General features: G+C 39.9%; 1 protein-coding gene across 6 annotated transcripts in view; it reads right to left on the bottom strand.

The window, feature by feature from the left end:
* Positions 1-13,397, bottom strand: part of fndc1 (fibronectin type III domain containing 1) — a 37,851-nt gene extending 24,454 nt beyond the window's left edge. For 4 of the 6 annotated variants that reach the window (XM_046061368.1, XM_046061370.1, XM_046061372.1 and 1 more), the window contains exons 1-7: positions 13,325-13,397; positions 7,007-7,198; positions 5,547-5,615; positions 1,370-1,618; positions 1,036-1,134; positions 668-785; positions 326-528 (exon numbers count right to left, since the gene is read on the bottom strand). In XM_046061368.1, the coding sequence (XP_045917324.1) occupies positions 326-528; positions 668-785; positions 1,036-1,134; positions 1,370-1,618; positions 5,547-5,615; positions 7,007-7,198; positions 13,325-13,397 (1,003 nt within the window). Of the gene's footprint in view, positions 1-325; positions 529-667; positions 786-1,035; positions 1,135-1,369; positions 1,619-3,927; positions 4,036-5,546; positions 5,616-7,006; positions 7,199-13,324 lie in introns of those variants that run through there. The other 2 variants (XM_046061369.1, XM_046061371.1) reach the window with 2 other exon arrangements.
* Between the last annotated feature and the right edge of the window lie 6,413 nt (positions 13,398-19,810).

Raw genomic sequence — 19,810 nt, 5'->3', positions numbered from 1 at the left:
GCCATGACATGGTATAAAAGCTGCAATCATGACAGAGCTGCAGCCAACGCTTGAATCAAATATCAAATCAGAGTAATAGGCAGTGAATGTGATGAAGTGTGGTACGAGGAAATAAGAAGAAAAGAGCTAACAGACATGGTTATGCAAGCCTGAATTCCTTTCTGCAAGAATCCTTTCTCTTTTAATATTCTAAAGGAAAATGCAGGGCTTTGACAGTCTATAGCCATTCCTCTGAAAACACTATTCATCACATTTCCTAAGCTATTTTGCAACCTTCAAAATGGAATTCTATAAGCAGTTCTTAGCAGGCGGTGACTGTGCATACCTGACTCAGGGGTCCTCTGAAAGACGGAGACACTCCACTTCCCATGTTTTTCTCCCTGAGAGATTCTGATAGAAAACTCATACATGCTGTCAGCAGTAAGGTTGCCTATCATCACTCTCTCTCTCTCTCTCTCTCTCTGGGTGCTGTCCTTGTACTCCCAGCGTGCTGACTCGCCCTTTTCTCTGTACCTAACTGTGTAGGATCTGGGTTAAGAGAAATGGGAATCTTTTATTCCATTTGAAAGGGTCAACATTATTTCTTACTCAATCTTCCATTGTCTGTAATTCACTTTCTTTCTCTTTATGTTTCATCAACAGGCACACACACTTTAACAGATCCCACCTGGACACCCCGGGAGCAATCTTCCCCATTTCAACAGCAGGGTCAACCCAGGAGATAAGGACAGACTGAGGAGACATGACCCTAACACTGATGTCCCGTGCCTCATACTCCGGTGGTTCTGGGCAACACACAAACAGAAAGACGTAGGGACAAAAATATCTAGGTCCAAACCAAGATTAACATCTCCTCTAAGATCATTGGATTTGGTTATAGGTCGGCCTCTCATTTTGGCTAACATGACAACCAAAACGTAATGCTGTTTACAATTTACATGTTTATTAATGAGCTGATTTGAGATATTTACAATGCAGAGAATTACATATAAATGAGTAGAGACATGCAGTGATTTTCTATAAACCTGCAGGTACCTGGTGTGGTTGGTTTGGATGCGACCGCTCTGTTGGCCGATGCGCTCTGGCCCACGGCTTTCTGTGCCTGCAGTGACACCACATGAACGGACTCAGATGCTATGAATAGAAAGGGATACCAGGCACGGCCAGGGTTTACACTATGGACACTAAAGATAGTACAGACACAATTTATACATTTAGCTCTTTTTCAGTAAAAAAATTAAATCACAAAATAGGATCTGCAAAATGTAATTTGGAGGTTGCCAGTCTTTTCACCATGAAATTTTGCTGGAACGCAAAGCTTGGCTCCTTTAATCTGGTGGTTAAGAGAGTAAAGTGTGTGTCCTCTTACTTAGTTTGTGTTTGTTTCGGTTTCTCTGATCAGATTGAGGCTTGGTGTGGTGTTGGCGTCTCCTTTCTAGTGGGGGAGCTCCTGCCAAAGCTCTCTCAGGCTGCCTTGGACCCGAGGAGGACTGAGGGGCCCTCCTATGTGTCCTGGTATTAGATACACCCAAGGGGTGAGCTGTCCTGCCCATCCTGGTGGTCCGCTGTGCAGAGGGCTGATTTCTGGCAGCAGTTTGTGGAGACCTGGCTGGACCTGCTGGTGGATGATAATGGAGGGAAAAGGTCAGAGTGCACTGGAGTTCATATTCACCTTTATGACCCTATTGTTCATTCAGAATCTGTGCTCTGCGCTGGATTTACCTTTAGGGCCTTGTTAAAAATAACTTCCATGTAAAAATCAACGAATATAATTGCTCCACTCAAGCCACATCCATTCAGTGATAAACACATAATTACAAGTCCCTTTCATCCAACAATGACAGTAAACATGCTTCATTGTCACAAAAGGGAAATTATCTGTAACCCCACCATGTCCACTGTCATATTCTCCAACTTCTGGTGTCCTTCTTCCTGCTGTAATCCCACCCTAGTATTGACTCTATTTCGAACAATAACTCAGACAGCCAGACAATCCCCCTCATCTGGCTGCTGAGTGATAGCATTGGCAATATAACAAAAAACTACTTTGTCCCTCCCACTCATTTGTCTTCTTTCTTTCCTCTCCTCCCTCTATCCTCCCTCTATCCCTCCTTTATCCATTTATCATAATCACTGTCAAATGATGAGGAACTACCCTGTTTCCCATCACCTGCATGCACAGCTGGGTGAGCACTGACAAGTCAGCTGATTTAACAAAAGTGGATTTGACTAAATTCAAAGTGGTTATAAGGATAAAAAATGTAATGTAGGGTTTCCCTTTCCAACAAACAGGTAGGGTATGCCAACTGAGAATAGCCTTCCAAGAGAGGCCACCACACCCAAAATGTTTTCTTTAGCAATGCCTTAAAAAGGGAGAGTTTTGGTGCTGATCACCTTCCACCGTGACACTGTACATGTGGTGGAAAAAAAAGATGAGGATATGAATAGGAGTATAAATGCACACACTCCCAGGAAGAAAGAAGGGGGGTTTGTGTCAGCAAGTTTTTAGGACTTCGAGCTCTCCATTCGTGTCTCTATCCTTTCCTCTATTCTTCCAGCCCAACTGAGTGGATTTGTCCCCTTTGTTTGGTAATGCAACAACTCTCTCTCTGATGTTGCTTTTCCTTTCCTGTTTTCAAATTCTTCTCTCAAATATTCTTCTGCACCTACAAGTTTCTTGGATAATCTGTTCTGTATACTCTTCTTGTCTGTCTGCCAACGCAACAGCAAACTGTTTGTACGTCTGCTAATGGTGAAATTAGTAGAAATTGTATTTTACCATTCAAATTTACCATCAAAATAAAAAATGAAAGCATAAAAATTTAACGTAACACCAGTGTTGTGTAATTACATCTCATTTACAGCAAATCATATACTGTCGGCAGTTGCTTTAGTTGTTTGCTATTTAGTACATAAGCAGACTGTATTAAGTGTGCCAGACAATTTAAGATTTGCATTGCATGCTTGCTTCTGAAACATCTTCTTAAAATTCAATGTGAATGTCATTGATTTACAATTATTTTATAATGCCTTCTAAATATATGCTAAAACTTTAAACTCTACCTGAGAACATTGCGTTTATTTGATTATCATATATTATTGTCAGTTATACTATGTCACTGTACTGTAGGGTAAATGTATTCGAAAACACAGATTCATTTGAAAGTCTGCAATGACTTAATACCCATCAATTACATATTGATAGTGAATTTGATACAGTATCTTGTGGTTTTTCTGTATTTTCTGTATATTTCAGTTTTTGACTGCTACTGAGGTAACACTTTCAAGAATAACACTAATATCCTCTGTCTCATTCCCACTGTACCAGTTGTATTGATTCTGCTCATACTTGTTGACTTAAAAAAAAAACATTTGGTTTTAATCAGCCAGCTTCTTCTTTTCCTTCTTTTCTTCTTCCTCTTTTTCTCTCTCTGGAAAACTGTCACAGTGCATAGTTTGGCCCAGGTCACCACGCCGCGAACCACTAAACTGTCGACTTTGTCTTTTCCTGGAAACTCGATGGTCTGAGGTGCTATGAGACTAGCCTCCAGACAGACATATCACTGCTACAGTACAGACCCACCTCACTGTTTTCAGACTGATGCTGAAGAAGGTCATTGTTGTGTGCTTCCTCATCAAAAACTAGCTAAAGAAAGCAAGGCTTTTATCCAGCGACTTTGACATTTTGCCACCTTCAAAAGCAAATCTTTGTAAACTTGCACTAAATTGGTATTTGGGTAATTGGGTTTGGGTATCATGGTGGAAACAAAATTAGCAAAATGACAAACCCAAATGGCAAAGAAACAACAAGCAGTCAAAATATGAAAATACAACACTAATGCAAATGTCTTTGCCTTCCTTTATTAAGTAGCTTACCAGACTATCAGGTTCTACAGTATAAACTAAAATGTAAACTGTGCAAATTACCTGCTGTTAACTTAAAACATAACTTAAGCTAACTTCAGGTTCACAGTTGCTCCATTTGAATATCCATTTCTAATGCCAATGTCTTCATTTGTTTTTTTTGCCTCATTCCTTGTTCCCTTTCTGGAAGTGTGTGCCTGGATGTTTGTCTCCATCTGATGAGCACTTGGCATGGCAGCCTCTGCCATCAGTGCATGAATGTGTTAGTGGGTGAATGTGACATGCAGTGTAAAGCGCTTTGAGTGGTTGGAAGAATAATCCAACTGAGCTAATTAGCTAGCCTAAACCTAAAACTTAACTTAATGTTGGAAAGCATTTGACAGTTGTCAGTAAGTTTGCTAGCTTTGTAACAGTTGCTAATGTTTAGAGGTTTTGCTTGGCTAATGACCATTAATAGCTAATAAATTGATCTTCAAAGTTGATGTGTGTTGTTGTGTACCTAAAGCCATAGACTGGACACCATTTGGTGGTGTTGGATACACTGATACATAATGTCCCATTAGCTATTAGCTAGCTAGATAACTTCAACATTTTATGGGTGGTGGCAAGTGTGTTAGCAAGCCTTCATAACATGCAATGTCTTATTTTGCCCCTTCCTTTTCACTGGGCTTTACTTTAGCATTACTTTGCCAGAAACACAGTCGTACTTGGCTCCATTCACTGAGGTTAAACTCAACAAATATGATTAGCTGTGTACAACTGAAACTCCAGAGCAGCATGGTGGTTCAGTGGTTAGCCATTTACATGGCATGTTCTTAAATGTCCAATGATTCTACACAGAAGTAAACAGATAATGAAAATTAACCAAATATTAATTTAAAATGTCTAGTCTCAAGCTTAGGTACACTTATTTTACTGTGCTTGACTTACTGTGCTTGAGTTTAGATAAATGTTAAAGCTGCAAATAATTTATTATTCCCATTATTGATTAATTAATCGACACAAGCTTTAGAGCTCAAAGTGCCATATCTTTAAATTGCTTGTTAATCCCTTCCAACCAACATGTCAAAATCCAAAGGTATTACATTTATTATATAAAATGTATATAGAACATATACAGAAATGTTAACAAAAAAAACTCCACAATGGGGAATTTGAAAACAGCAAATTTGCGGAATGTTTGCTTGATTAATGATTTTTAATTATTAGTCAGTCAAAATTGTTGGCACTTCATTTTCTATTGTTTGACTAATCAATATTGTCTGTGCACTCCTAAATATATCCACAGACAGCATGTTATTTACCCACTATATGGCAGTGAGGTTATAAGCAATTTTGTCTGCTACTGATTTCCTTTCATTTTACAGTCTATTGAAAGCAATGACAGGCAAATATGTTATAAGTAATGTGGTGTAGACCATTAAAGGCAACAAAACTCTGAAATACATTTTAAATTTGGATAACCTCCAAGAAAAACATACCTAACTAAAGAGATGGGAATCTATGAGTCAGAGACAAGTGAGTTTTTCCCCACTGATCCCATCTTACATTTGACAGTTCCTTTTATATAAATATTTTATGTATATTAACGGATTGAACCATAGGTAGTTTTACATTTTATGGGTGCTGAAACACACCAATCCCATGTGTTGTTGGTAAAGATGCCTTGAGATCAGGTTTACCTGCTGATGAGTTGCTGACAGGTGCACCGCCCAACACAGCAAAGCCATCCAGGTTAACCCATTCAGGGTCTAAAAAAACATAGGATATGTGGTTAAATTATGTTGTAGTAGAATCTAGTAAGCAAGCAGTACATTTTATACATTTAAAAATGAACTGTAATGTAATTCTTCCAATCATTGCTGCCTGATGACGACATGTTATTTTTTGTTTTTATGGAGTTTATGATATGTGTTTTCCCATTATCAGTGAGAAAAGTGAGCCTTTTCTTAATCTACCATTTTCCTTGACTCTCCATCTTGCTTCACATTGCTCCTAATAAGTCCTCTCTACATAGCGACCTGGCCAGACACATTAATGATGTGGAGGCAAACTGCATGGTGTTATTTATGACAACTGATGCTGCTCTCATGCTGCTGAGGGAACAACACATGATCTGCAAGGAATTTCTGGAAAGGCAAACTGAGACGCAGCTCGGTTGCCAGAGATTTATGGCAAACTGCACCGGAGCTGGAGAGACCACAAGGCCGCCACAACACACATTGGGCGGCACACACACACACACACATACACACACACACTAGCATCTATGGATGTATGTTTGAGCACACTGATAGGACAATACAAGACAATGTATGACTTCAGCACTTGGCGCCACCCTGTCTTCTACCACAATCACCACCAAACACACACATGTTGCACACGCACAGACACACAAAGTGACCACAACACAGGGGACTGGGTTATAGGAGCTGGGCTGGGTTTGGATGTGGAAAAGAAGGGTTGGCTGCAGACTTTGAGCCGCTGATGAAGTATGGCTCCATGAAGCCAAGGACAGAGGAAAATGGAATAATGACAAAAGCAGGCTAGACTGTGTCAACACTGCAAACTGTATGTGTATAGAAACATAAAGACCTGCCTTATGTTTTACAAGGCGGGATTAGGGATAACCAGAGATCTGCTAAGATCTAAAAATAATGCCCTCTTCTAAAGCCTAAAATAACCATGTCTGGTGAGCTGGGATGACGATCGGCAGTCACTCACACCACCACCGACAGTGCTCTTTCTGTCCTTGAGGCAAACCTGGATGACAGCACATCCAATGATGAACTAATCCACTGACAAAAATTAATCATCCACGCATTCACACATGTGTGTACACCTCGCCTCCTGGCGTCTCGGCTTTTTACACAGCTTTGCTCATCCCTTCCTCATTCTTGGCATTTGCCTTGAGAAAGTGCATAACTCTGGGATCTGAAAGCTCACTCTCCATATTTTAAAGCCAAACTTTCTCTCTGATCATTTCTTTTCCTCTGAATTACTTTTTTTGTCCTGCAGTGCTACCAGTACTCCTCAGGTACCTCATTAGCTCGCACCTGATTTGTTCACGTCACTCAAACATCTCACATCCTCGTCTTCCTCTCACCCTCTCTTTTTATTTTTATTTCTGTTTCTGCCTTACCTACATCCTCCAGTAGATGAGAGCGACTCTCCTTTCCCACTTTAGTGAAGCGGTGAGACCTCGTGGGTTTGTTGGAGCTGACGACAAAGCGGTCCACAGGTCTTCCATCCAGATGGATAGAAGGCTCCCAGGTCTCCCTCAGGCCCTTGTCCACAGATGTCTGTTTCTCATTGTGTGACCGCAGGGATTTTTCTGTTGCAAAACAAATGACGTCAGGATAAACTGTCTGTATAAAGTTTAATAGTCTTATTTGTCCCTTATCATAAAGACCTGTTGCGCCTACACAATGTGACAGTATGTACTCCAACTCTTCATCTCTGTACATCATATCTTCAGTGCTACCAGTACAATTTCCTCTATATTTATTATACTTGGCATTTAAAGTAACTCTGATTCGGATAAAGCATGAACTTGAAAAACTAGTTTGATGGTTAAATAAATAAATGAGAATTTGCTTGGATGCTAAATGTTTAGGACAATAAGTAATCTGCAGTCTCCTCCTTTACTAAATTTACTCAAAACATAACAAAGAAAACAGTCACCACCACTCAGTTTTGGATAGCAACTGCCTCTTTGCTCTTCTTTTGGTTTGGATGCTATGCAATGCAGGGGTGACACAATTAGCCAACAGGCCAACATTACATCCAGACAATAAAGTAACTCAACTCTTAGTCAGACTTTAACACAATATAAAACTGTTAAGTCAACTTATAAGAAAGAAAAAATGATGTTAAAATACCCCAGAGGAAACAGCATAAATGGGAAATAATAAACAACCACTTGTGCAAAATAATGGCCTCAAGTCTGAGAGCTTGCATGGATGCTGAAACCTCAGCTGACTCAACACAAGTAAGGGGACATTTGTAAAAAGTCTGACGCCTGGAAAGATAATAAACTAAACCTACAATCAATGTACGTGCATTTAATCGTTTTCCTCTCTTCAAAGTCAAACAATTGACCATTTTTAGCGAATCTTTGAGGGAGCTCTCTACAGTTACGTATTAACGCATCCAACAAATACGTCCTGTTTCTGTCCATCTGATGAATGGACAATTATCTGGCTCTTTAGTGGTGAAATGTTGCATTACGCCTGCCAGGTAGTGGCAAACTTGTGTGCCAGTGAGCTTTTTGTGCCGGGCGCATTGCATATAATAGCATTATCAGAGTCTTTTTTGCTGAAAACAAACCAAGCCAATAAACTGAAAGATGCTAAAACACTCCAAAGAGCTGAGAGGAAGTTCAGAGTCTGGTGATAGTTCCCTCTGTGTCATTTAATGCATTGTTAATACAAAAATATTGATTATAGTATATAGTCAGCGGCATTCAAGCATTGGCTAAATGTTGACGATATGCAGTACTTGAACAAAAGTATCGCAAGGTTTGTTAGCATGCTAGTCATTCAACACTGTCAAATATAATTGTCAGTATTGTCTGTCCATCTCATAAACAGCTGGTCCTTAAGACTGTCTGTGCTCCCCAGCGGTTTACAGCAGCAGCTTCAATTTAGCATCATCACAAAATCACTTCATCGCTTTGAATTGTGGTTGTCTGCAGGTGTGTGCCCAGCTGGATCTGCACTTTCACTTTTCACATTCAGAAATGTAATTGCCACTCAGGCCTCGTGTGCTACAGTTTACAGACAGTCACAGCTCTTCGGAGGCCTACAATGTCGTCTCTGCTTAACTTGGAGTTTTAGTATGTGCTGAAAGATGGACCCATAGCCTTCAGATACGGACTCACATCACATCGTGCCAGGGTGCATAAAAGGATTGTGAGAGTGTTTTCCCAAAACAAAACACATTCTGTCCTCATTATTTCCTCATTAATGCAGGGTTACAGTGGAGTCCAGTTTATCAGATGTTTGTAGCCGACTACACTGGCACATGTCTGGACACACTTCAATCACTTCTGCACTGTTTCCAATAAGACTATGTATTACGTAGGAAGGGATCTGCTCCTCTGTCCAGACATCATCCTGTGATTTGGCCTCTTTGGAAATTTATGATCCAAGGGCAAACCAGATATTTCTGATTAAAGCAAGACTCCTTTGAGCACAGCCGATGCATGATTGCTGTCCAAGAATAAACAGTTTGGGAAGCAGTTGAGCAACTGAGCGGTTGTAACATCTTAATCTTACAGAGGGAGGCTTGGTTTCAGGGTGTTGCCATGGGAGACCAGAGCAATAATATAATATTTTCTATGCTGTGTTTGTGAATGTGAAATGGAAAGACAGGCAGATGATTAAATTGTGATTGAGTTAGACAGTGGAAAGTATTAAGTATTTGAAGAATGAGGGTAAGGCCTGAGGTTCAGTATGTCAATGTCTTTGATTGATAAAAAAAAAAAATGATTATGTGTATATGTGTGTGTGTGTTTGAGACAGAGAGTGTGTGTTAGACAGACAGACACGTGTATGTGCATGTGTAGTTTGGTACAATAAGCATTTGCAGGAAAGCCTTGAGGTAAAGGACTCCTGTAAAAGTGTTCTAGAAAATACTTGCTCTCATGCACCTGCAACATGCTCCACTTTTACAAGAGCGCCTTCTCACCTCACAGCAGACGCTGAACCCCGTTCACCCCTGATCAGTTTGCATTGACCCCTAATAACTGTCCTCTTCCACAAACTCCCATCAATAACCAGGACTGCCAGTGAATGTGTGTATGTGTATGTATGTGCATGTTTGTGTGTGTGTGTAAGGATATACTGTATGTGTGGAGGGGTTAACAAGGCAGATGAGGTGACGATAACACTGTCCAGTCTGTAAGTCATTAGAAAAAAAATTGAAGTGATATACATCTGTAGGTGTTTAGATTATAAAATAATTACCTGTCATGGCAACGACAAAGACATGCACACACTAACTGAGGTATTTTTTTCTCTCCAGTAAGTGTATGTGCTAGAGGCAAATCATGTAGAAGTTTCCACTTTCCTATTTGTTTTTTTTAAATAATTGTAGCAAATTACCAAATTACCAAATGAAATCAATAAAAATTAATAAATTTATTAAATTAACAATAGTCATTCATGCAGATAGCTGTGGTTATCCTTTCCCAAATGTCTGTCTCTGGCAATTCTGATGTTCCCAAATAAGATAAAATAGAATTAAATTTCATTCATGGTGCTGACAGCGTTGGAAACATTCAACAGTAAGGTATCTTTTCCAAAAACAATGTTAATGTGGACAATACACAGACCTCTCTGTTAACAGTTTTCATTGAAAATACTTTCTACCAAAGAAACAGTCCCATGATAACTGTTGACAGCATGTTCTGTGGATTATCACGAGTAACCAGGACACTGATTATGAAAAGGTTGTTTTTATGTTTCAAGTCCCACAAACCAAAATGTATTCACTGCCATTGTATGAATGAGGAGGCTACCATTTGGGTTAACCTTTTAAAGGAATAGTTTGAAATATTGGAAATAAATACTTATTCACTTTCTTGCCAAGACTGATGAGAAGATTAATTCCACTCACTGTCTGTCTGTACAGTATATATGAAGCTACAGTTAGCAGCTGGTTAGCTTAGCTAAGTATAGAGAATGGAAAAGGGGGAACTATTTAACACATATAATTAGTTTGTCTAGGATTTTTTACCTTTAGACAGAGCAGGTTGGCAGTGTCCCCCTGTGTCATGGGTTTTTATTCTATAAGCTAAGCTAAGCATTCCCTGGCTGTTGTTTCATACTTGCAGTACAGAAACCTGAGTGTCAAATCTTGCCTGGGGCTACAAAATTCTTGGTTGCACCTTTGTCAGTCTTTTCACCTCTGGCCTTCAGTAAACTCTCTCCACTAATCATCTTTGTCATAAAGCCAACACAGCAGCCTGAGACCATGACCATACATGGCTGTTGCCCACACGGTCAAATCAATCACCAGACTGTCATATTAGATGCAGTCATTTCATTGATGAAGGTTGAAGCTCATTTAACCAGGTTAAGTGACTAAGAATGAATTTTTATTCAAAGCGACAACTCTGGGTGAGTAACATTTATGACATATGACAGACAAACAGAAGCTGGTCAGAACAATTATAGTCTCAAAAACACATTTGTTTTTAAATGTTGGTGGTCACAAGCTCACTTTTCCAACCGGAAGACACCCAAATGATTCAAATATCTCTATCTCCCGCTGATGGAGAATCACATCTCACACTGTTAGTTTAAGGTATATCTTCATGCAACCCGCTTAGTATGCTGACATCTAATGTGCTGTGACAGGTGTGTTCACGGCCCAGGTGGTACTTGTTTAAACAACTGGATTGGTGCCTATAGATGACATCATGACATGAGGCATGCCATCGCTGGCAGGTTTGACAAGGCAGCCAAGTTGCAGGTGGGTGCTGGGTCAAGCTGGGTCATACATAGCTAGTATCATGGAAAATATTAGAAATATTAGCTCTATGCTGCACCTTCCTCTTTGTCATATTTTCCCAAGGCAAAAAACATTCAAGTTGTGAAATTCCTGATTCTAAAAGTTTTGTCTGTCAAGTAGTGCTCCTGAAGAATTCCAGCATGTTAAGTGGAGCAGAGAAATTAAATTCCACTGGCCTGCAAGGACATGATTCCCTCTTTCCCCTCACTCTCAGACCCAATTACGCTCAACACTTTCCAGGAGTTGATGGACTGTGGCTGCATGGAAGAAGTTGACATTATGTATCATCCAAATACACAATGTTTCTGTTCTCTCTGTTTGCATTGCTCCCACCTAGGTGTCCAAACGTTCCCACAAGCCCAATTTCATCCACTGTTGGAGGAGAATTTTAGACTGACAAGATGATGACATGTGAGTGGAGAGAGTTAATGAGTAACACTCTCCTCTCCCTTAACAACTACTGTCAAAATTCCCGAGAGGATGGCATTTAACTCCAAACTGCTCCGGCGGAGCGACTCAGCAGCCCGCAGCGGTGAAATGTAGTTGTATTAAGTAGCTCCCATGTGTGAATGTATATAAGTGAATGAATGTGAAGCAGGGTGTTGCAGAAAAAGTGCTGTTATGAAAATACTTCCTAAAAGATGGAAAAGAAATCGAGACAGAGGAAAAACCCACAACAAATAGCAGCTGCCTATATTCAGAGAAAGCAATGACCTCATGCACTAACTGCTTACAGTTGAGAAGGAGGCATATAGAAACTTACAATATAAGTGGACTGAGTACTTTGGAGAGAAGGGGAGAAAAAAGAGAGACCTTTAAACTCAGCCAAAAGGGTTAGCATACTTTCAAAACTCCTTGGGCTTTATGGCGCTTTTGATATTTTGGATATTTTCACTGTCTGGAGGATTTGGGCTTCTTTCCCTGAAAATTGATTTTACAAACAGTACTTAAGAAACTTTAAAAACATGTGTGCTGCGGTTTTCCCAGTCTCTATGCCTGTCAAAAACGTTAGTCCACTTGCTGACATGGATTTAAAAACAATTAATGAAATAAAAGAAAAGAAAAGAAATGAAAGAAATAATAAAATAATTTTGCTGGTAAAAAGCATTTTGACCCACTTTTGCATCATTTTGCTATCAAGAGTATTTCTCCCAATTCCAGTGTAATAGTTGATGAGTGACATTCGAGTATGTCAGAGTATGCCAGAGGTGACATGACAGAAAGAAAACTTAAGCCCCCCACCACCACTTCTCTCATGACACTGAATTTTAGAGGCAGGTCATTTATTACCAGCACCAGCCTGATAAGTCACCCATTTGACATAATACCCTCTTCTTTTTCTTTTTTCTTTCAGCATGTATCCTGATATTTGTCATCATCTTGTAATTGTTGATCACAGTTCCTCCAGGTTGTGCCCACTGTATGAGGTAAGGACTTGTTCCATGACTGCTGCTCAGAGGCCAGCATCATATTTTCCCCCATAAAGTAACAAGGGTGAAAATACTGTCAAAGTCCGTATTTGCTGTAAAGGCTCACTTAAGAACTCTGTCACAGCTGCAAATGATAAATAAAACTATGCAATCTCAACACAATATTCTAATGCATTCTTTATAGCTAAACTTAATCAATTTCGTTTTAATGAAAATGACATCTGCAGAATCTGGGGATTTGGAGATGCATAAGGTTTGCGAGCACAGACATGGCTATGCACGCGCACGCACAGACGTCCACCCTTTCTTTTCAAAATCACAGAATCAAAATTGTGAGTAAAAGGCTTACATCAATGATTAGGCCTACATTTAAATACACTAAAATTCGCAGACTCGCACGCTGCAACGGCTGTCTCATCAATCAGATTGGATCCATTAAACTACAAGACGAGAAAGCAACACACTAGTGCAGAGCGTGCACCTGCTCAGGAGAAAGTAAACAGATCTTTTACCTGCCCATCCGCATCCAGGTGCACAAAACGTAACGAATAGCGCCAAGAGCGTCCTGCTTGCGGCTAAAGCCATAGTCAGTGTGGCGCGCTACTGCTGAGGAGCAAGGCACCAGCTGGATGCAGAGGGCTGGGACACACCAGCCCTCCCCTTCCCTCTTCCGATGGGACTGCTTCACCGTGAACTTGCTACTTCTTTATGTCGGCAAAAAATAAAAAATAAACTATCAAAAGCCAGTGGTCAATGTTTCAAAGGCTATCACATCCATATCCCTCTCCAATCGATTCTGATTTGACTGAAGTGATTACACACTGTGAACTGCTTAAAAGCCAAACTGTTAAACAGAGTGCTGTATCTATACATGAAGACTTATAGGTTCTGATCATTTTTATTCAAATTCCATATTTCATTCCTTTCCAAAACAGCCTGTATGCTTCTCAGAAACGTGCCTGCTGCAGGGTGTCTTCCATTTTTTGACAGAATAATAAAATAAAATTGACAAAATGTCTCCCTCTTCAGGGAAGGACACTGACTTCATCCAGCGCTAAAGTGTGGTAGCAGGTGGAGGAAAATAAAGACTGCAGGGTGTTAGCACCGATTAGTGCCAGAAACATTCAGATCAAAGGTTTTGAACATGCTGTTCTCTTCCTGATTTTGTTTACCTTTAAAAGTGTAGGCTTTATTAAAACACTTTTTGTGTTTGTCTTTTTAAAACCAATGTAATGTTATTGATATGGTAGGTAGAATTGCTTGTCAAAAAACCTTTATGTAAGCAGTTTAGTTCCACCTTTGCTGTTCTGTTCCAGTCGTATTCTTGCAGACCAGGGCCCGTATTTATCAAACTTCTCAGAATTTCTCATAAGAACACTGCTAAGAACTGACTTAAGAGTGAAAAATTCTTGCCTCAAAGCTGTGCTTTAAAGTTAGTTATCAGTCATCATGGTCCTAATTTGAGTGAAGTGTAGGACTAAATCTTAAGTGTCAGTCTTAGTACTGAATTACGACATTTAAATAGAGAGAAATAAGATTTCCTTATTTAAGAATATTCTCAGATATATTCACATTGAATGGTGAAATTCCTAAGAGAAGTTTATATTCAACACACATTCAACAATAAACAATTTTCAAGAGAATACATTATGATATAGGCCTACACATTACTAAATGAAATAAATAAATTTATCTTTATATGAGCTTTATATGTGAAGCCGGCTATTTGCATGAACTGTGTTTGCTTCTGTCAGATTACGGGGGCTGTTGTTGGGATGTCGATGAAACGCGTGACAATGTGCGGAGCTGTAGCCTAAGTGCTATAATTGTTTCCATGACTATTCGGCTTATTGATGGCTGTGACGGGCCTAAATTATCAGCATTGCTGCGTTTGTCCTATGGCAAAGAAACTAAGTGTCATCACCACCTTCAGTTTAGCTGAAAACGCATTAGGCCTAGGCTATTGCTTAAAGTCTGTGATGAGATGACGTCCCTCCCCAACTAGAGAGAGAGAGAGAGAGAGAGAGAGAGAGAGAGATAGAGCACAATTACATCAATTTCCCAAAGAAGTAATTTAACCACTAGATGGAGCAACAAGCCAAGTTTTTAAATTTAGTACCTGTGTGTGCAGGAAGATTGTGAATAGAATGGAAGCTTTTGGAAAATTATCTCAGTGTTAAATGTTGGGTAATAATACATACCTAATATAGTCATATGTGTCTATTATTTGTTTGTTTTTGTATGATGTTGTGCTCCAATGAGGGAAAGAACAATACGCACATTGTGTAGATAATGAATGAGGTTCTGCTTCTGCTATAATACACATATGTGATGGTAGACTACAGTGACTTTATATCTATTATAATACTGTCAAGGTTCAACATCAAATACTGTAGAAATCAAAAAGTCAACATTTCAGAAACATTGTCGTCCCCTTTTTATTGTAGTTAGTTTTCCCCATGGTTACTATCACACTGAAGTAGGAGAATTTTCTGCCTCCCTTGGCTCCTCTGCAGCACTTTTCGCATGTGAGAGAGCAAATGACCAGCAGCAATCTGACAGATGGTCAATTACTGAATCCATTCAATGTATTCATATCAGAGGTTAATTCATCATTAATAGTCTCTTTCATACTGAAGAACTGGAACTTTAAATCAGATCTGAATGAGATGACTACCCTAACAAATTGGCTTTTTTTTATAATGAATGGTATATCCATCTATCTGTCTGTATAGCCTGCTCAAGCAACATCATGTGACAAAAGATGCCTTTATTCAATTGTCTGTAGTTGTGCCAGACCAACTCCCTCTGTTGGCCAAGGCCTTTATCTACACTGGAAAAAGATTTCAATCATCACTTGTTCATGAACGAATTCATGAATGACTGTAAAGCCATGGTCTTTGTCTTTTTTTAATATTGTCTCTGCCTTTAAAACAGTAACTTCATAAACTCATTACTGGTGCTGATTGAGTCTGTCTCTCTCTCTCTCTCTCTCTCACACACACACACACACACCCATATACTGCAGCAGTTTGCAATACTGCATGAGTCAGCACAAAACATAATACAATTTTAAACTAAAAATGTCTTATCCAAGCAGATAGCTGTCTTTTTTACTCGCTCCCTGCAAACCCGCAAAATGTGCACTGACACGGTCATTTGTTCACACACACACACACACACACACACACACACACACACACACACACACACACACACACGCACACACACAGGATGGGGAGAGAGGCTTCATTCAGTTTAAGTACAAGGCTGACTGTTTTGTTATACACACGCCTGAGGTTATTTATGTCCGGTCCTGCTATGATTCCCCTGAGTGAGGTGACAAGATTCTTGTGATGAAATAGGCCATCTCTGGTGATTTACTGTATCAAGTTAGACTGGATGTCCGGCTGAGTTTATATGAATAGTGTTAAAGCAATATGAGTGTTGTGTCCCAGTTCTATCAGCAGCTGCACTATTTATTTTGTCATTTGTGTGTGTGTGTGTGTGTGTGTGTGTGTGTGTTTGTGTGTGCGTGTGTGTGCGTGTGTGTGTGTGTGTGTGCGTGTGTATGAGGCATCAAACCATGTTTAAGACACTTTTGTCTTAAACATACATGCCGTCATTTACATCTGTTGGGGCTACTGCTTTGGGTGTCTTATAAACAGAGACGATGAATTATCAAACTAGCTCTTTCATTCCGCCATTGTCTTTGTATCTTTTTCTAATTTTCTGGGAGAGTTGAGGGAAATTTAAAAAAACACCTAATTAACTGTTTTAGACTGGAACTAAAAATAAGGGGGTTCAGTAAACAGGAACACCAAGCTTCGTGAAAACTCTGCAACAAAGCCTTCCTTCATGAAGATTATCATGTTCAGTTTTTGTTGAAACTGTTTTAGAGAGGGGATTAAACTATATAATAATTTTGGAGGATGTAGTTTGAGGTGCTGCTGAAATGTATTGTGTTATGCTGACAGGTGTTTCTATTATTTTACCTAGGATTATTAGATCAGTGAGGGTGAGCAAAATAACGTTAAAACACCTAATTTGATTTGAGATATTTGAGCCCATTTAGACACAGTTGCTGAATATACATGCCAAAGTGTTAGACTGCCTTGTCACACAGTACATTTATATTTGTGTGAGGCAGTTTTCTGTGTTATGACAGTTCCATATCTTGGCAGGACCAATAAACTGCGTTGATAGCCTGAGTAAGTCCCTGTGCCTGCTGGGATGTTGAGGACCATGAAACATCACAGTGCTGTCAGAGGAATTCCTGCTGCCAGCTGTGCATCTGTGGTACTCCTGGAAATAGTGGCATTTCTAAAGAAACCTGCAGCGCAGTTTAGTTTTTTGTTTTACTTGTTAAATACAATTTTGGACGAAACACATTAGCATTTCTTATTGAGCTAAAAATCTTTAAATATGCATGTTTCAAAAAGGCTAAGCCAGGTGTTCTCAAAGATTTCAAATTAAGGATTCCCACACATTAAACCAAAACCTTCCTAATGTAATCGTTAGTTGGGGAGGGTGTTGGTTTTTAAATGTCTTCTTATTGTGGCATCTTCTGCATACCAGTAAATTATTCTTCATTTTCCTCCAGGAGAACCCCGTCAGCACCCGACAGGTATCTGGACTCTGTTTTGACAGCTCTTTTATTACAGAGCCTCAGCCAATGTGGTTTCTGTGTTTTATTACCAGAGCAGAAAGAAGGACCATTGCCCAGCACCAGGGACCAACTGGCAAAGCTCATTTGACCCCTGACCTTATTATCCTCACCCCATAGTAAGGGAAAAGGAGTTGCCTGGCAACTGTATTTTACACAATAGGTTATCTGTCCTAGAATAAGATTCAATCCTATATAGTAAGTTTTAGATCACTGTAGGTCAGGTTTAGTCTTTATAGAAATATTAAAGGAGACATTAAAAGATCATTAGTAAACACTGTGTTTAGTAACCTACATACAAACAGAATAATTTAAGAATTTACCATAAAAGAGCTGGATATATGTAGTAGTCTGCAGGGAAGATGAAGAATAAATATCTGCGAAGGCATGCAGTAGTAGGCTATGTTCATGACTATAGAAGATACACTGAAAAAAAGGAGGGAGGACATTTCCCTAATATCGCAAGACTGGACTGATATTCTACAATTAAAGCATCCACCATCCCCACGCTGAAGCTGAAACCCACCCCCCGCCCTTCCTGCAGGACAAGCTGTAAAACCAAGTGCCAACCCGGAGATGCGCGACAGACCCAGCAGCCACAGAGCAAGGAGCGAGAGAAAATGTTAACCGGAGCCTATAATTAATTTACTGTTTTATGTTTCTGTTACATACAAATACAAACAACTCTACATGCAGCCCGTATGGAAGATGATTTTTGTTTCCAGACACGAGGAGAGGCTCACCTAAAGATTAAATACAGATTGCACCAAACCGGTTCAAGTTTTATCTGCGTGGAGTAAAATTACTCCCCTGACCAGTGTGGACCAATGATGGCTCTAATGGTTCACCTGAAGACGGTCGCTCACCTTCGGGGGAAAGGTGACCGGATCGCCAAAGTTACATTCAGAGGTAGGACATCATTAACTGCAACGTTTCTGTGTTATAGCCTGTATGTTTGGAAACTGAATCACAACCTGTGTGGTATGTCCGTATTTAATTTATGTGAGCAGACGTAATGGGAAATAATCAGCGGTCCTGGTTGCGTAAAAAGTTGGGGAAACCCCTCCTGGATCAGTGGTCACCGGAGACGCGCTGCGCTCTGATGTTCCAATGCGCTTTTTATCCAGAGGAAGGAAACTGGACTAACATTCCTCAAACAAAAGCCAGTAGGCTACAGCAATACTACAACACAATCAAGCGCATGCGAAAAAGGATACTACACAAAAATCCAACCCATTATGGAGTTTATTTCATTATTTTGCACTCCCTCATTTTAACTGTATGCTTTAATTCTTTTCACATATTTTAAAATCGGGTTGTCTACAGAAACAAACTGTATTTTAAATAGTGTGTTTACATTCCTGTTAATGATGGTTAATAATGTAACATCACAACTGTTATTTCCAGTATTTTCCAGCTGTCAGGACATGGACATCTCCTAGCTTTAAAATGAATGATTAGAAAATTAACTATTAATTAAGAACAACGAAGAGAAAACAACAATGTAACTCTGTGTAGGCCTATGTGCCACATTTATGTGATTTCTCATTACGGTTTTCACATTATGTTTCCATGAGTCAACTCATAAAGCAATATAATAAAAAGCATCATCTTAGTCAATTATTAAGGTGATGGCATTGACCAGTGTTGGGGGAGCTGCCTGTATTGTACCTTCGGGGTAACTGCCAATCCATTTCACTTTTCTGGCGTTTTAAAGCTCCTGGAGGGTCGTTATTATAACACATGAACTCTCTCTCTTGCTGTTCAGAGGAAACAGGAAAGTGTTGGAGGGATTCATCATCGTTCATTCATCGGCATCTTATGTTTCTTTGTGTGTGTGTGTGTGTGTGTGTATGGGGGTGGGGGGTGGGGGTGCTTCAGAACCTTGGACAGCGATTTGCCCACTCTCTGACAGATGACAGGTGTTCAGTCCCAGCGTATGTCTGATTAGACTCCTGCTGTCAGTAGCAGTACAATGTAGGATGTTACAAGATCACCACTCCTTTACCCTCTCTCCAGTGGTATGTGAGTGAGTGAGTGCATGAGTGAGTGTGTGTGCACTGGAGATAGGATGGTTTTCAGTGTTGTGCTCTGTGCCGCAGTGAATTCACCAGGGTCTTGATATGACATGAACCGCGTCATCCAAGTCAAGGATTAGATTTTATACTCTTCCCCTCATGGTCCAACTGTCAGCACAGTAGCTGTAGTTCATCTGGTTGTAATTTCAAATAGCCTAAGCAGCGATGTGTGTGTGTGTGTGTCTTTTTTTTACCCCGATTTGTGCCCTACAGTATGTGATTCAGTGTTATTTCAAAATCTGCCCAGTTCATAT

This window comes from Micropterus dolomieu, linkage group LG10 (genome assembly GCF_021292245.1).
Source record: "Micropterus dolomieu isolate WLL.071019.BEF.003 ecotype Adirondacks linkage group LG10, ASM2129224v1, whole genome shotgun sequence".
Classification (NCBI taxonomy): Eukaryota; Metazoa; Chordata; class Actinopteri; order Centrarchiformes; family Centrarchidae; genus Micropterus; species Micropterus dolomieu.
Note: the sequence above shows the minus strand (reverse complement) of the source record. Positions and strands in the feature narration are given on the sequence as shown.